This window comes from Convolutriloba macropyga, chromosome 5 (genome assembly GCF_964194025.1).
Source record: "Convolutriloba macropyga chromosome 5, txConMacr16.3, whole genome shotgun sequence".
Classification (NCBI taxonomy): domain Eukaryota; kingdom Metazoa; phylum Xenacoelomorpha; order Acoela; family Convolutidae; genus Convolutriloba; species Convolutriloba macropyga.
The window spans coordinates 44,866,524-44,885,785 of NC_134472.1; the positions used below are offsets into that span (position 1 = coordinate 44,866,524).

Genomic DNA, 19,262 nt, shown 5'->3' on the forward strand with positions numbered 1-19,262 from the left:
GGAGCGAAAAAGCGAGTGGTTTTGCGGTGAAAATTTTTTCGCTCCGATTTTAAAGAAGAGTGAGAAAACGGTGTTGGAACAAAAATTCGGTTTCTAAGTAGTGGTTTTTTGTTCACATGCGGCAATTTCTCTTTGGTTTTTACTGTTTTTCGATTTTTCGAAACGGATTTTTTTCTAGATGGTTTTCCCAATCCATTCCCAGCCGTTCTAGGCCTAGTTTTTTGTTTAAATTAAACTTTCATTTCTCGCAAGTGGTTTTCTGTGTTCAAATGCTGCATTTTGACATTGATTTTCTGTTTTTTCTTATTTTTTATCTGATTTTTAAAAAAAGTTTTTTCTCAATTAATTCATAGTCTATTCTAGGTCTAGTTTTTTCTGTTTAGTCAATGAAAATTTTTTGAATTGTACGTCAGGACTTGTCCTGCTATGTTTCTCTAATTGTTTTTTTCGATAAATGATGTATAATCTTCTGAGCACGCACGATATACCTAACTCAGTAAAAAATTATTTCAGAACCCACATTTTAATCTGAAATGAAAGTGTAGTTTTTTAGGACCAGTAACATTGTCTCATCTGCTTATTACCGAAAACTTCATTGATTTTATTTATTTGTTTTAGTTTCCATATAACAATTTTTAAAGGTACTTTTTTCTTTTTTATGAAAGTTGATTTTTTGAGTTTTTTTATTAGTTGTTTTTCTTATTGTCTCAAAAACAGGTTTCAGTTTGAAAAAGGCATTCTCATTGGCTCTATGATGTGAAATTTTTAAATTCAATGGGTTTTTACAGCCAATAGCCAATTCTGTTAATTAAGAGGTAATTTTTCGAAGATCGCATGTAATTTTTTGAATCATGCCTTCTTTTGCAGTTTTATATATGACTTGATGTCATTTTGTCATTGAATAGAGATAAAAAACAGCTGCTGAAAAATAAACGGTAAGAACTGGTTAAAATTTTTGATGTATGATCGCTTCTTTAGAACACTTAAAAAAAACTGACTCGTTTTTTGACCTTCTCTGTTTATTTTTGGGCCTGTGGGGTCATGAGTTTTGTTTACAGTCAAAATCTGCTCCTACCAAAAAAACTTTTGGGTGCGCAAATTTTAGTAAATTCATTTTTTGAGTTAAATTGTGTAAATTATGTAGAATTAGAATGTATAATCTCATGTTTTGTTGCCCGTCAAATAAAAATGTTAAGATATTTAATCTTTAAAAAAATTTATTGCTTGAGAAATGGTTTTGCAGATGATATTTCTTAATCCAATGGTTTTGCCCAATTCAGTTTTTGTCCATGATTTTCAAAAAAAAAATTTAGTCGCACTGATATAGACTTCCTCCATATTTGAAAATCTGGTTTTTCCAATCCATTCATAGTCCGTTCTAGGTCTAGTTTTCTGTTTAGTCAATGAAAATTTTTTGAATTGTACGTCAGGACTTGTCCTGCTATGTTTTTTTAATCAATTTTATTGGAGTGATTTTTGAAGCGGGAAATGAAACGCCTGAAAAAAATTGGAGTGATTTTGGTGCTGAACAAAAGTGAAGAGCGGAGCGAAAAGAGAGTGGTTTTTGTTCATACCGCTGTTTTTGAGAGAGCGAGAAATTGATGTGTGAAAAAATTTTCTCTAAGCGAGCGAAATTTTTTTGTTCACGTGCGGCATTTTAAAGCAGTTTTTTTTTCATTTATTTTGGTTAAGAGGTTTGGTTATAATTTTGTTTTAATTTTAGTCTGGTTTCGGTAGTGGTTTGAAGTTTTCTGGAAATTCATATGAATTTTATGATAATTCGGAGGTTTTTAATGTATTTTGCTGTTTTTCGGGCTCATTTTTGGGTTTTTTTGACGATTATTTTGTTTTACTGGCTCAAATGGAAATTGAAGAAACCTCTTCTCCTTGAGAAAAATTATGAAAACAATTAGTTACAATTTTGCGGGTAAGAATCATTTTTTTGTTGAGAAAAATGACACAAAAATGACGAAAATTGGAACTAATTTTCTCAATTTTTTGCAAATTTTCGTTTTTTTTCTGTTTTTAGCTAAGTTTCTTTGCTTATTATGACTTGCCTATTGTTTTGCGAACATCTGGATACCCTATTGGCTGAATGGAATTTTTCTTTGGATTTATATGTTTTTTGAAAAATTAAAAAATTTAGAAACTTTTTCCAGTTTTTCAGTGAGTTATTTTTAAGAGCTTTTTTTTCACAATTTAGCCTAATTTTTTTTTTCAAATTCACACGAGTGGTTTTTTAGGTACTACTTGTTTTGATGAAGTTATTTTGGCAGAGATAGTTTTTTCGGGAACTCAATTTTTAACAAAAATTTGATCAGATTTTTATCATATTCTAATAGATTTGATTTTTTTTTACTTTTTTGTTTCATGACTTTGTTTCAACATAATTATTACTTAGTGATTGATGAGTAGTTGAATGGCGTTTAAATGGGTTGTCACTTCGAGTCGTTTCCGGAATTCTTCCGGCTATGTTTTTTTTAGATCTGTTCACACATTTTCATGATTTTTAAAGTCAAATTGGAGTAGTGATTTTGTTCACGCCGAAACAGGAAATGGAGCGAAAAAGCGAGTGTTTTGCGGTGTAAATTTTTTCGCTCTAATTTTAAAGTAGAGTGAGAAAACGGTGTTGGAACAAAAATTCGGTTTCTAAGTAGTGGTTTTTTGTTCACATGCGGCAATTTCACTTTGGTTTTTACTGTTTTTCGATTTTTCGAAACGGATTTTTTTCTAGATGGTATTCCCAATCCATTCCCAGCCATTCTAGGCCTAGTTTTTTGTTTAAATTAAACTTTCATTTCTCGCAAGTGGTTTTTTGTGTTCACATGCTGCATTTTGGCATTGATTTTCTGTTTTTTTCTTATTTTTTATCTAATTTTAAAAAACAATTTTTTTCTCAATTAATTCATAGTCTATTCTAGGTCTAGTTTTTTCTGTTTAGTCAATGAAAATTCTTTGAATTGTACGCCAGGACTTGTCCTGCTATGTTTTTTTAATCAGTTTTATTGAAGTGATTTTTGAAGCGGGAAATGAAACGCCTGAAAAAAATTGGAGTGATTTTGGTGCTGAACAAAAGTGAAGAGCGGAGCGAAAAGAGAGTGGTTTTTTGTTCATACCGCTGTTTTTGAGAGAGCGAGAAATTGATGTGTGAAAAAATTTTCTCTAAGCGAGCGAAAAATTTTTGTTCACGTGCGGCATTTTAAGGCAGTTTTTCTTTCATTTATTTTGGTTAAGAGGTTTGATTATGATTTTGTTTTAATTTTAGTCTGGTTTCGGTAGTGGTTTGAAGTTTTCTGGAAATTCATATGATTTTTATGATAATTCGGAGGTTTTTAATGCATTTTGCTGTTTTTCGGGCCCTTTTTTGGGTTTTTTGACGATTATTTTGTTTTACTGGCTCAAATGGGTATTGAAGAAACCCCTTCTACTTGAGCAATTTTATTATAACAATTGGTTACAGTTTTGGGGTAAGAATGATTTTTTGTTGAGAAATATGACAAAAAACGGCGAAAATTGGAACAATTTTTCTTATTTTTTTTTGCAGTGTTTCGTTTTTTTTTCTGATTTTAGCTAAGTTTTTTTGCCTATTGTGACTTGCCTCTTGTTTTGCGAACATCTGGATACCCTATTGGCTGAATGGAACTTTTTTTTGGATTTATATGTTTTTTGAAAAATTAAAAAATTTATTAACTTTTTCCAGTTTTTCAGTGAAAGTTATTTTTAAGAGCTTTTTTTCATAATTTAGCCTAAATTTTTTTTTTCAAATTCACATAAGTGGTTTTTTAAGTACTACTTGTTTTGATGAAATTATTTTGGCAGAGGTAGTTTTTTCGGGATCTCAATTTATAACAAAATTTGATCAGATTTTTATCATATTCTAATATATTTGATTTTTCTTTTACTTTTTTGTTAATGAAAATTCTTTGAATTGTACGACAGGACTTGTCCTGCTATGTTTCTTTAATTGTTTTTTTTGATAAATGGTGTATAAGCTTCTGAGCACGCTTGATATACCTAACTCATTAAAAAATTATTTCAGAACCCACATTTTTAATCTGAAATGAAAGTTTAGTTTTTTAGGACCAGTAACATTGTCTCATCTGCTTATTACTAGACTTTTCACTTAAAAACTTCATTGACTTTATTTATTTGTTTTAGTTTTCATATAACAATTTTTACAGGTACTTTTTTCTTTTTTATAAAAGTTGATTTTTTGAGTTTTTTCATTAGTTGTTTTTCTTATTGTCTCAAAAACAGGTTTCAGTTTTAAAAAGGCATTCTCATTGGCTCTATGATGTGAAATTTTTAAATTCAATGAGTTTTTACAGTCAATAGCTAATTCTGTTAACTACGAGGTAATTTTTTGGAAGATCGCATGTGATTTTTTTGAATCATGTCCTCTTTTGCAGTTTTATATATGACTTGATGTCATTTTGTCACTGAATAGAGATAAAAAACAGCTGCTGAAAAATAAACGGTAAGAACTGGTTAAAATTTTGATGTATGATTGCTTCTTTAGAACACTTTAAAAAAAACTGACTCGTTTTTTGACCTTCTCTGTTTATTTTTGGGCCTGTGGGGTCATGAGCTTTGTTTATAGTCAAAATCTGCTCCAACCAAAGAAATTTTTTTGGTCCGCAAATTTTAGTAAATTTATTTTCTTAGTTAAATTGTGTAGAATTAGAATGTATAATCTCATGTTTTGGTGTCCGTCAAATAAAAAAGTTAGGATATTTAATCATTAAAAATTTTTTTTTGCTTGAGAAATGGTTTTGCAGATGATATTTCTTAATCCAATGGTTTTGCCCAATTCAGTTTTTGTCCATGATTTTCAAAAAAAAATTTTAGTCGCACTGATATAGACATCTCTCCATATTTGAAAATCTTCGAGAAACCTTATAATAGCTTGAAGTTCAAGGTTAGCTATCTCTACTTGATTTGCAAACAACTAATCCAAGACTGTGGATGAGTGGGGTCGGAACATTATGTGCTAACGTATATTACCGAACCTTCTTTTTCTTGCTAAGACATCCGATTTTGTGCCAAATGAAAAAAATGTGATCTCTTCTGTTTCAGACCCATCCCCCTCTTTGCCGTTTATGCCCATTAATGGGGGGTGGGGGTAAGAAGTAAACTACTGATCAGCTATAGATCACCCGTAAAAACGTTTGGGCTGAGTGCAAAAGGGGCTGACTTCCAAGAGAATCCAACTAAGCTGTTGGCAAGATGAAGTTGTAAAAACTTGAGAGCTAAATGGTTGTTATCAGGAATGCTAGAGTTTGGCAGGTTGTTATCAGGAATGCAAGGCGATAAAATAAAGCTCGATATTTGCTGCTATTGGCTCACGTGTTCACGTGAGTTTCAATAAGTGTTCCTCGTTATAGGCAGAACTTTTTTTCTCAAGAGTTACTCAAGAGCTTGAAAACTTCGACTTGATGTTTGCTCAGGCACCAAAGGTATTGAGTATGTTTTCTCATATGTCAGTTATTAAGCTATTAAGAACGTACAAATTGAATTGATAAACTGCAAGAACTTATGTGAGTCGAATATTTATCCAGTGAAAACTTACAAGGTGTATGACTCACTTGTAAAATTTTTACAATTGTCATAACTACCAGGATCATAGTAACATCCTCAATCAGTGCTTATTCATAGCAGGTTTTAGTCTGTATTTTTACTGGGACAAGATGATGATCATGTCATGTTTTGCCCTGTTAAAACTAAAAGTGACCTGTTCCACTCAACACCATTCAGCACCACAACTACTACTCCAAACCCAAACCAAATATGCTCCCCTTTAAACCCAATGCAAGGACTCTGTCCCTTCACGTTTTCTACTGTCAAATCATTATTCTTCATCTAATTCTATAAAATCATTAGTATTTACATCGCGAGACATGAAGAAGATTAGGTACCTGAACAAAGCGCCTATGGTCTACAGGAGAGGTGGAGGAGTTCTCAACGTTTGACTACTTAATAGGGGCGTTTTAAGAAACTAATACTAATGATTTGATAGAATTAGATGAAGAATAATGATTTGACAGTCCTTCCTTGCATTGGGTTTAAAGGGGAGCAAATTTGGTTTGGGTTTGGAGTAGTAGTTGTGGTGCTGAATGGTGTTGAGGGGAACAGGTCACTTTTAATTTTAACAGGGCAAAACATGACATGATCACCATCTTGTCCCCATTAAAAAAGCAGACTAAAAAATGCTATGAATAAGCACTGACTTATAGCGAGGGAGAATGAAGGGAAGGTGGGAAGAGAGTGATTGGCTCATCATCGTACACTCCCGGGTCGAGGTTTGGTCGAAAAATTATGTACGAATTGCGGTGAAAAAAAATAATTTTCACCGCAAAGCGCCCGCATTTTTTTGTGCGATGAATGCGGTGATTTTTTGTAAGAATTGCGGTTTTCAGCGGTGAATTTTTGTAAGATTTGCGATTCTTAGCGGTGAATTTTTTTTCATCGCATTCACCAAAGAAACTGCCGTACACGGGTTCGAACTTGTCATCTCCTGCATGCCAACAACTTCCTATTCTACTGCGCCATCTGTCACTTAACTTTTTTGCTATTTCTTGTGAATTTAAATCAGATTCAATAATCGTTGTAAAAACAAATGCGTTAAAATTTTGTAGGATTTGTGGTGTTTTTAGTGGTGAATTATTTCTTTTTCACCGCATTCATCGCATTCAATGCTAAAAATCGCAATTCTTACGTCTTTTCACCGTATTCACCGCAAATCTTACATTTTTTAGCGATTCTTAGCGTTGACACCTCAACTCGGGCTAAACGGCAATTTACTAAAAACATCACCAACGTTACTCCCTTCGAACTTCTTAGGACTTTTGGACAATCTGAAATAGAGAAAAGCAGTATCGACAAAAAACCAGTACACTACACCAAAACAACATCGAATCTGTTCGCAATTTTAATACGCCATCACTTTTCACTCTTTGCAAACATGATAATTGGATTGTTACTCGTATGACGCTGAAAGGAGAAGACTCTCAGTCAAAAGTGTCTATTTTGTTATTATGTATTGATATCGCACGATTATATGCAATCGTTCGAGAGTTTTCGTTGCATTTGTATGTTTTAGCGAACTGAATATGCGCTAGAACAAATTTTAAAATTTTAAGCATATGTTCAACTGCAATGATCACAATGAGAAACAATTAACCCTCAGTAAGAAACAACTAACTCTTTTTATATCAATTGATTCTTCTCTCCTTCTCGACTCAACCAATGAGAGGGGAGTTGAGCAAATTGCCCGAGTTGACGACAAAAAAAGAAAGCAATTAATGAAATTAATGAACGGTATAGGGATGGTAAACTCAATTAGTGTGGACTGTCGATTTAAAATAGAACCATGTTAGCAATGAACTAAGTAATATTTTTTTGATACAAAAAAGGGATAAGTGAACAGTAACTAGAAGGGTTCCTCGTCAAAATAAGGAATAATCCCTGCCCCGGCGTCTATTTGAAAGATAAAAATTGTCTAGCGAAAAGTATTGTCTTGATCTATACCTAGTGCTTTCTAGCGTGGAAATCATTCATGGTAAGCTAGTCTATAAAACAAAACAATATCTGGGACAACTAAATGGTCATCTTATCACCGAATGTGTTAACTTAGTTTTTATTCACATCTCGATGTATCTTGATATTTAAAATTGATGGCATTGAAAAGGAAGTCAACGGATTTTGCATAGTTGCATATTACAAATTAAGTGATAAATAGGTAAAATCAAAGGCCCTAAATTTTTCTTAAACTCTTCGGAATGAAAACTTTTAAATCTACAAACATGGAGCTATCAAAATGTTAGCAGTTTTTTTAAATGTAAAAACTGAAACAAATTGAAAATAATGTAAACACTGGCTCAATCCAAACTTTCAATCTTTCAAATATGCCTTAACAGCAATCTAATAGAAATATGATTAAGTATCAAAGGCTATAACAAGATCATAGCAAAGATTTTGATTGCTATTCATAATGAGCTATCGTTAACTCTAATCGCAATAAATGGCGAAAATTTATTTCTTGAATTCTATGGTTTATAAGTACAGCAAGTTGATGAAACTTTTTGTGGAGTTTTCTCGGTTACCAGCAACATGAATGATGAAAATATTGCTCTAAAGGACAATAGGTTTAAACAGAACAAAAAACTTCTTTAATTAAACTTAATAGATGGCGATTTTGATAAGATTGTCATAAAACAATATTTATTAGATATAGGTCTGGCAAGGTTTGTTGAGACAATGTTAGAGTTAGAGGAGTGTTTCATAGCAAGCTAGACATCTTACGCGCCATTAATTAGCGGTCCTTATTTAATTATTACGAAATAAATGGCCAATCTTGATACATGGGGGAAAGATAAAATAGCACCAATTCACGGCAAAGATGATTTAGTGTAGCAAACGTTGCAGAGGCGTAAGTCAATTAATCAGCCAGCCGTCAGCATGTCTTAATAGTCTCCTGAATATTTGATTTAGTTTTTTTAGTTTTCCCATGTCGCGCCAACATTGCTGCCCTGTTTTCATTCTGGAAGACCAAACAATTAAATACTGGAGCTCATTTGACAGAAAATTTCTTCAGCACACTGCCATCTCTTGACATGATCAAGGCTAACGGCACAATGCCGTCACGGCCTAGATTAACGTTTCAAACTCGTCCCCACATAGGATATAATCTTTCAACCATCGCAAAATTTAAACCATTTTCACTCAATATGGTCCTTGGTTTACTGCGTCTTTGCTGCAAATCTAGTTAGTGCTGCTACGAACAACTCTGCATCAAGACTTTGTGCCACTTCACTGTGGACGACTGTTGTTGTGAAGCAGGTAAAGACAATGAACCAGCGTTTCAATTTGCGTCGAAGTAGGATAATTTCAAAATTTAGAAAGTAGACCACAGCCGTCTACGAAAGGAGAGGGTCCACCGCCAACTTTTTCAAGTGGCAAGTCAGCCATCTCTGGTGACGTGAATCATTTATTCCCAATGCCTCGCAGACAATTTTGCAAACCAAGTATCCAATAGATTTGATGAAGGGTGCTTCGAACGTTTTCCATTTTTTTTCTGTTCATGTTCAACAAAGAGCTCAACGGCTGAGTGTCTGAAATTGAAAAATATCGGAAACTTTTGGTCATACGTTAAACATGATTCATTCAGTGTCCCCTTCAATCGAATGAGTCCTTCTTCATCAAAGAATGGTGAAAGCTTAGAAATGGGATAACTATTTTTCTTACAGTTTTCATGTCAGATAATGCGCTGTGAACGTTATTGAGTGATTCATCTTTGCAATTTGTGATTCATGATAGCTGTCAATTGAATTGTTGATTTTTGTTTCAAAAAGACAAACTGATTTTGGAAGCTTCTTAAAAATACTAAATCAGTACCAGTTAATGAGGGTTCTATGGTGTTCGACCTTGTCTGCGACTTCAGCTGATAATGACGTTTTATCTTCAAGGTTTTTTTCAAGTAAAGCAAGCTTGTTTGTTCTGGCCACTGAGGTCAATTGCTACCCAAGCCGGCCCAGTTACCGACATACTAGATAAAAGTCCTGCTGAAGCTCTGGGACGGTAACTCCTCTTGTGCCAATATCAGCAGAGTTGTCCTTTCCTTTAACGTAATTACAGTCTTCAATCGTCAATTCTTCCATGATTTCCGCAAATTGATTTGCAACCAAAACAGGTGGACTCTTATAGACAGATCACAGCTATTGAAGCATAGTAACCGAATCTTTCCAGTTGTAAAATTTTACGATTGGGATGTCGTGCTCCTGTATTATCGCTGAGTACAAAGCCGCCTGAGGCTTCAATTTCCGTATTGGAAGTTGTCGCATGGGTGCAATTCTGCCTTTGCCAATCACAAATGACAGTTCTGGTATTCCAATGTTGTTAACTTTAACTAAATACTCGACTATGCACATAGCGTCACCTGAATTATCCAGAAACACATGAACAGAATATTGGTTGCCGCCGGGTTCGAAACACTCTCTGCAGATCTTGTTTTCATTTACAAATTTTAGTTCGGAGGCCCAAGTGAGGAAAAGAGCTTGGTCTGTATCGTTTATTTCTTCATCCCCTTTTCGCCCGTTTTCGATCCAAATTGATTTCAGAAACATTTTCATCCTCATAGTGAACGGTGCAAACAGTCCCAATGGTTCTAACACAGATGACAAAAACAATAGAACAATTTTTTTGAGATACCACTTTGGGTACTTCGAATTCTGTTTCTCTACAGATTTCAAGTTAATCACCACTACTAACATTCCACTGTAATCCTAGTACAGAAGAATTTTGCGACTCAAAACTCAATCGTTTTGAATCCCGGTTTGATCTATGAGTTGATGGAATAGACTGGTGTACCTTGACATTGTTACTTGTTAACTTTTTCAATTCAAAGCCGCCACGTTTCAGCACTTCAGTAATGCATTTCGGAAGTGAAATCGTCCATATAAAAGTGGGGTTTAATCACAGCCGAAACCTTTGGAAATTTGCTTTTTTTATTCCCATCTATTGAAGCGCAAAGTCGGCAACATAATGAAGACCTTTTGATTCCAAAAGTATGTCTCGTGTACTCGTAGATTTGAAAAGAATCACATATGTTAGCTCTCCAGAGAAATCGCGGGAATCGAAATCATCTGAAGAAAATAGCTTTTGAACGAAAATTGCTTCGACACTTTGAGTCATCGCTTTTGAATGTTCTCTGAATCGAAAAATTATTCCTATCAGTTTCTGCGAAAAATATTGTCACTACAAGAGGATGTAATTTAGTGAAACATCTCAGAATTTCGATTAAGCGTTACAAAACCTATGATTTTTCCCGCGCTTATTGGGATTGATAAGAAAATTGTGTGGTGGACGTGATTGTTGTTTTTTTTTGGTATTTTCGAGTTAATCAAGTTTTCGAAAAAGTCAATTTTCAAAGTTCACGATGATGGTTTCTTGATATCGTCTTCCAAGGTCTTCTTCGCTCTCTAAATGTTTTTCAAACGATTTAAGCTGTGCGGCAACCGTTATGAATTATTTTGCATTTAGTTAAACTAATCGCACCAACTGAGGCCATTTTCATAAATTTTTTCTCTAAATTTGATTTTGTTATTCAAAGTTTCCAAAGCTTTTCGCTCGTTTTTCCATTCACCGCTTGTATTACATCTTGACGCATAAGATTCTGTATCCCACCAATGCCTTAATTGATCTGCCAATGTTTCTGACTTTACAGCTATGTAAGAATTCCAGCAGCTGTTTATTAAACTTGGATATAGCCGACTAATGGTCCACCGAGATTAGTTCAAATGCCGTTAGGATGATTTGAGTTGATGCTTTGCGTTGAATCTGGACACTACAAGAGCAAGAGATAGTTTCCTGATATCGTTTTTCATGGTCTTCTTCTTTTTCTAAATGTTTTTCAAACGATTTAATCTGTGCGGCAACCGTTATGAATTGTTTTGCATTTAGCTAAACTAATCGCACCAACTGAGGCCAAATTCAAACATTTCTTCTCTAAATTTGATTTTGTTATTCACAGTTTCAAAAGATTTTTGCTCGTCTTTCGATTCACCGCTCGTAATACATCTTGCCGCATACAACTTTATATCCCACCAATGACTTAATTGATCTGCCAATGTTTCTGATTTTACAGCTATGTAAGAATTCAAGCAGCTCTTTTTTAAACTTGGATATAGCCCGCTATTGGTCCAAACCGAGATTAGTTCGAATGCTGTTAGGATGTTCTGAGTTGATGCTTTGGCTCGAATGCCGATAGGATGATTTGAGTTGATGCTTTGCGTTGAATCTGGACACTACAAGAGCATGTAATTTAGTGAAACATCTCAGAATTTCGATTTAGCGTTACAAACCTAAGATTTTTCCCGCGCTTATCGCACCAACTGAGGCCATATTCAAACATTTCTTCTCTAAATTTGATTTTGTTATTCACAGTTTCCAAAGAGTTTTGCTCGTCTTTCGATTCACCACTCGTAATAAATCTTGCCGCATACGACTTTATATCCCACCAATGCCTTAATTGATCTGCCAACGTTTCTGATTTTACAGCTATGTAAGAATTCAAGCAGCTGTTTTTTAAACTTGGATAAAGCCCGCTATTGGTCCAAACCGAGATTAGTTCGAAGGCTGTTAGGATGTTCTGAGTTGATGATTTGGCTCGAATGCCGATAGGATGATTTGAGTTGATGCTTTGCGTTGAATCTGGACACTACAAGAACATGTAATTTAGTGAAACATCCCAAAATTTTGATTTAGCGTTACAAAGCTATGATTTTTCCCGCGCTTATCGCACCAACTGAGGCCATATTCATACATTTCTTCTCTAAATTTGATTTTGTTATTCACAGTTTCCAAAGACTTTTGCTCGTCTTTCGATTCACCGCTCGTATTACATCTTGACGCATTCGATTCTATATCCCACCAATGCCTTAATTGATCTACCAATGTTTCTGACTTTACAGCTATGTAAGAATTCAAGCAGCTGTTTACTAAACTTGGATATAGCCCGCTAATGGTTCAACCGAGATTTGTTCGAATGCCGATAGGATGATTTTAGTTGATGCTTTGGCAGCACTCATTTGGTGAACTTAATCCCATTTTATGATTTTTTTAACATTAGCTATATAAAAAGAAGTTGCAGGCAAATCAAGCAGGAGAGGATTTCGCTGACAGGTCTCTCAATTGTACTAATTTGAACCAAGAATAATATCGTGATGAGAAAAGAGTTTCTCCAGAACCTTGATCTCGAAGAACTTTTAATGACGATTTAAGTCCTTGCAGTTTCAAAACTGATTCGACTTTTTCATCTATATATGAGATATTTGATCCACTGTATAAAAATGCCAGTGTTTTTCGTGTTAGTTTTCCATTGGTTACTGACACTTTTACAATTTGTGGGAAACCTATTCTAGATGATTCGTGACCATTAGCAAGCAACATTGAGTCAATAGTATACGATGTTAGGGATACTAACGTTGCATTGTCTTGGTTAGCTGGCTCACGTTTGTTTGTCGAATTGTGAGTAAACGAATTTGTGGCTTCAGCTTTGATTTACCATAAAAAAGAAGTCGTCGATGTTTCTTCGTACAATAGTTTACACCACAGGTTTTTTCTCCCTGGCGGTCTTTGATTAGATGAGGTCCATTGAGACAAGAGAATTAAAATCGTTTACAATCGTTTGTACCACAGGTTCTTTCTCTCTGGCGGCCTTTGATTAGATGAGGTCCATTGAGACAAGAGAATTAAAATTTATTTTTTTGGCCGCGGCGTACCTTATTTGGTTGTTAGAGCTTTAAATCTCGCGCAAGAGTAAGTTTCTGATTTCCATCTTTCATGGGACACTTGTTATATATTTGGTTCCGACGCCTTAAAAAGCTCGATGACCTTGAGTTAATTTTTGTCTTTTTTTCGGCTGTTGGAATAAGCCATTATGCACAAAACTACCTCATTTACTCATTCAGCCAATCTGTAAATTTAATAAGACTTGATTGATAATGGCTAGTTCTACTTAACTTGAAGAGCCGTTTGGTACTCAATTCAGAGTTAGTTTTCTCATTGCAACATTGAGCACTGATTGATATGACAAATCTCCGTCGTATTTAAACTGTTATAGCATAATGACACTATCTAATAATAATTGAGCGAATTTAATAGTGGCACTTAATCATATGGGTTGATGAGTGGATGTGAGTGAATCTATCTCAACTGACTACTAGCCAATACTTGAGGGCGCCAAATGTTTCTCTCAAGTGCATCCCAAGCCTTGTGATTTCTCTAGCCCTAGAAACCAACTTGAGTAACGCGGCTTTTGCTTTCCTTATAATGTTGATTTTAATTGGTTCATTTTCTGACTATCACGACCTGGTAAACTTTGGAGTATTTCTGTAGGAGTGCCTGACTACTCTGTCAATTCAATTGAATCGCCAGAGATCTCTGCTGATTTGTGCTTCAGAAGGGAAGAAGGGGTGAAGCCAAATTGGAAAGGTTGATGATAACCACGCCTGAATGGATCGTCAGCAGTTTTGTTTTCTGGTTTGAATGGTTTGGATTTCCGTTGTATGTTTCCGATCCATTTTCATCCGAACGATTTTGAAACTCCAACTTTTTCATAACAGTTGTTAGCGGAAAAGGTGTTGAATGGTTGGCTGTTCTCACTGGTTTCCTTGCCAAGTAAATTGTATTAATAATAGTAAACTGTATTAAAATGTCTTGCAAGGAGTCTGAATCTTCTGTGATTGTTTATCGACCTACACTTCAATTTTCACATTTGAATCTTGGTTGCAAAAATTGAATGAGTTGAAGCTGGAAACTGTTCATTTGGAACGTTTTGATGATAGCGAAGCAAGCCTGGATTTGACTTTTAGATCTTCTAGTTGACTGCCATGATCGTGTTTCAATTTTGAGAACTAAATTTGTTTGTCCAAACTTTTTTTTTGTGATTTTCTTGGTTTCCGATTCTGTGCAATTTAATTAGCTATTTTTTATTATATTCATGTTTGCTGCATTCTACTTGAACTGTTTCGGTCAGGTGAGTGATGTGATGTTAAAGAAGAATATGTTTTCCGTTTCTTCAATAGGCTGTCATCAAATGGTTTCATTGATGAAAAACACTACTGAGAATCCAAATCAACTTTGAAGAAGTTCCAAGCCACATCTTGTTTCGCTTCAGCGTCACTACTACCAACTGCTTCACCAGCATTATCGGCGTCATTCATTAGAATTGTCGCTTTGTAGCTCTCCATCACCTGTCTTGAAGTCATTTGACGTGTAACTCATAGGAAGATCAACTAGCTGCATAGTTCTTAGAACTGGATTCCTTGTCCCGATTTGTTTGTTTTGGTTCTTCCACTTTAAGAGATTCTGCAATTGGCAATTGATTTTTGGCATTTTCACAAGTCGCCTCTTCGTTCTCAGAATGAATTGAGGAAAAACTTTTGGCGCATTCAATCGTCTTGTCTTGCTCATTCAGATATTGAAAGTATTTTGACTGTTCGCTGGCGAAAAACTTGAGAAAATTTCTCTAACTGCCCTTCTTGTACTGCCTGTGACTGCTGATAACAAATTTTGGCTGAGACTGGTTGTTTTCAATCAATTCCGCTTTCAATTGATGTAATTTGTAGACAATTGGTCTCTTCTTAGCCCCCGATCCCTGTTTTCAATGAGTATGTTGATATTGTCAATCCCTGATTTGAGATTTTGCTTGTTTTTTGACATTCTGTTCCCGTCGTCTATCAATTTGCAGTATTTCATCAGATCCTTCCTCTTCACAAATTTGGTTTCGTAGGTCAAATTTGTCACCAGCGCCAAGCGTTGTTTTCGCCACTTTTTGAGGTTATCTTGGGAACTCTTTTTATTAAGTTGCAAATCTCTACTTCTTTAAGTAATATATTTTTTTTTCGTGATATCGGTCTGTTGGCGGATTTCCTCAATAAAAGCTGAGTAGATGGGGCTCTATTGCAAATAAAACTTACAAAGCTCTGGGCAATTCCCTTCAGCAGACCAATCTGTACTTCAGTGACTTGAAAATTAAAATTAAAAAAAGGTTGTTGAAAGAGTGGGTCTTTTTGATCTGCTTTGTACTGTTCTCATTTGTCTTGGGAAGATGAGTTTCGAAGTGCAATGAAAATCTCTTTGTAGTCAATTTTCTCGGATGTAGTTCCCATGCTGATTCGAATACACTTTGGCACTAAAATTTTTATCCCGGATTGCGGCATCAAAATGTAAGCATACTTGTTCCTCTTTAAAATAATTCATGCCTTGAAGTCTCTTCAAAAAATAAAAATTTCTAGCCAAATCTTTTGTCTTGATCAATACTTAGTATAATTTTGATTGATCTTAATTTTGAACTATAGTTAACTTTATCTCTTATCATAACACATGGGGAAATCTAATCTTTTTCCCAGTTTTATGGTTTATAAGTACACCGAGCTGATTTAACTTTATGTGAAGTTTTCTCGGGATACACCAACATGAATGATCAAGTGATGGATCAAATTGACAACAGGCTCATAAAAGCAAGTAAAAAATTTCTATACGTAATCTTAACACATAGCGATTTTGATTTAAAAATATTCCTAAAACAAAAAGTATTAGATATTGCGTTTGAAAAAATTTGCAGCGACTATGTTACAGTTCGAGGACTGTTTCATACCAATCTAGAGCTCCTACCGGCCAATAATTGATTAGCGGTCTTAGTTCTAGGTTTATAGCCAGTCTTAATACATGGGGAAATGGTAAAATAGCACCAACTCAAGGCAAAGATTATTTATGTTAACAAACGTTGCAAAGACGTTATTTTGGTTATTGGCCAACCATCAGCGTGTTTGAATAGTCCTCTGAAGAGTTTGATCGAGTTCTATTAGTTTTTCTATGTGGTGCCAACATGAACTAACTAGAATATTAAACCTCAGTAAGTCATGCGCCCAGAAACTTAACGATTCAATGTTTATTCATGATCTTAGTCGATCTAAGACGCTTATCTTTCAAGATATTTCAAGATTTCTGTAAATGACGCTTATTGTGCTAGATGAAAGATCCGGAGACTAATATTGCTAGCTAAGATCTTGCAAGATAACCATTCGGATCCGACTAGGGCTGTCACTAACAGATTAGGTGAGTGGAATTGACAGAGGCAATGAAAGCATCGCCCAATTTAAGCGAGACAAAGTTTGACCATGTGCCTTGGATGGTTTTGGATGTTAGAGTGTTCACTCCTCGGTGGATAATTCTTGATAATCAGTTCACCTTGGTACAGAGTAAGTAAAAGAGTACATACCATCGTAACTTGTGGTGTCAGTGATCAATTCACTCCCAATTGTTCCCACGGATCCACTCATCTAAAGCCAAAGCAAATTATGTACAATCGAAAGTTCTCCAGTCCATTTGCATATTACTTTTGTTTTTTTTTACTTCCTTTTAACATTTTTTTATTAATTTTTTTTACTTCCTTTTAACATTTTTAGTGAATATAGAGCTTGTAACTGTTCTTGTTCATTCGACACTTTTTAAAATTAATGTTGTGTTTTATCACCCATGAATACATTTTATTTCAATTATAAGCACCCAGTCAAATGAATAGCTTGATATAACTCCCCATACATGAAAGTTCTAAATAACAACTTTTAACTTGGCTGGACAATACCTTGGTATGCATAATGTCTGACTAACAGATGCAAAGATCGTTGAAGTTCGTACATAGCTTGACATTTTCCTACCAAGAATTCCTATAAATATATTTCAATTTTCGTTCAACTGGGTACGTTTTCCGCTCTTTATTTAAAAGGTAATAGGTGGAAAAGGCAGATGGACGTATATATAGAAGAACATATCACTAAATTTTTAAATTAAATTGCCAAGGTTTAAAACAACAAGGAGCCCCGGAAATCTAATGTTTGGACCCCACTCAAACACTTTTTTGACTTAATTGTACACCAAGTGAAGAAGAGATAGAGAACTTTTGGTGTATCCTTTTAAAAAGCTGCTTTAACCTGCTCCAAAACAGAGCTGATTTAACAATTTAAAAAAGTGCTTCAACCTGCGCCAAACCACTATACAAATTAAAAAACAACTCATTAGAAAAACTATGATACCTAACGTTAAGGAGAGCAAGGGACACGACAATTCATTTAAAAACAACAAGCATCACTCACAACCAAAATTCATTCTCTACCTTATTCTAAATAAAACTTAATGAAAGGTTCAAAATAGCATCCGATATGAAAAAATTGTGACTTATTCTTGAGAAAATAGTGAATTATTGAGAATGAACAACAAGCAGAATTAAAATAAAAAAGGCAAACTTAGAAAATACGTTTACACTTTTTGAAAACAAATATTATCAAAGCCATGAATGCCACTAGCTATCAACTGAAATCTTTCAATGGATTAATTAATACCTTCAAACAAAACTAATGAGACCTGTCATTATTCAGAATGTCATACGACTGTCACAAAAATGGCACAAAAAGTCAAACCAATTTTGCGAATGGGCGCCGAAGCTTATAAAGTCAAAATATATTCACTGAAATATCGAAAATAATCAATTGCGTCTTCTTTCAGCGGCAATAATGTGATATGTGGTTTGTCATTGAGATGTCATTGATGTGATGATCGGACAAAACAACAAAACAAAACTTCAAAAATTGGATTTTGTCAAAAAAATTTAAAGTCGAATCAAAATTTGTATTATCAACATCAAAACAATTACATAAAAAACAAAGCGCAATGAAGGAAAAATTTAGATTCAGTTGAGAGGGATTGAGACCTCTTAGTCCTGAGACTACGTTAAAAATTGGCAGAAATAAGATTAAAAATAGCAAATCTCAAAAAAAATTTTCTTTGCAAACAAACGTGAGCTTTCAAAAAATAAAAAATAAATAGTTCAATTTTCTACCGCTCACGAATAATCATGGGACATGTCAGTTGTGGGACTAAGACTCACAAACAATTTTACGCAAACTGTGTTGAAGCCAAAACACCTTCTGTTTCCTATTGATATTATCATTTATATTCATCGGCCTAATTTGCAAGTTAATTTACCTAATCACAATTGCAGTTTGATTTGAATTCGTTCTGATCTCTAACTAAAATAAACGTAAAAAACAAAAAAAATTTGAATAAAATATGCATCGCGCAATTACAGTACGAAAAATTCGCATTTAAAGTTTGAATAAAAGAACAAAAGTGGTAATCCTTTTGTGGCTTCTGTCCTAAAACAAATAAATTTGTTCCAAATGTTGATGGAATGGCTCATAAGACCAATTGTCACATATATGAAATTCAAATAACGATTTTTTGTTTACTTATTGAGTTATATTACCTAAAAAATCAAGAAATCATGGAAAAATTTTCAAAAAGAATTTTTCGGAGCCATAACAACCGTGCACTTTACACATAAACCACAACAAATTTGTTCATTTGAACCTTATTTGAACGTAAATTAGACCAATGTTTAAAAAATCTTTTAAATGAAAACAGATTCACCAGTAATTGGGATGAAAAATTTTTAAAAAATATGTTTGAAAAGGACTGACCCAAAATGCAATCAGCATCCTTTTCTATTGCCAGAGTCATTGATGAGACCAACACAAGCCTTTCTATCGCAGTGCGGCTGTTGAAATACATAGTTGGTCTCAAACGTTGAGTAGAAGTTTTCTTTCGGCAAATGAAACTCATAATATATCGAAAGTAAATTAAGCACCTTCTAAAAAATTTGGCTAATTAACGAAAGACTGCAAAAACGTTATTTCCTGAAAACG

General features: G+C 34.4%; 1 protein-coding gene across 1 annotated transcript in view; it reads right to left on the reverse strand.

Annotated features, from left to right (window-relative positions):
- LOC142340381 (uncharacterized) overlaps positions 1-19,262 on the reverse strand; it is a 75,355-nt gene that overhangs the window by 24,731 nt on the left and 31,362 nt on the right. Inside the window, exon 5 of the mRNA XM_075390957.1 lies at positions 16,781-16,841. Within this exon, the coding sequence (XP_075247072.1) occupies positions 16,781-16,841 (61 nt within the window). The remainder of the gene's footprint in view (positions 1-16,780; positions 16,842-19,262) is intronic.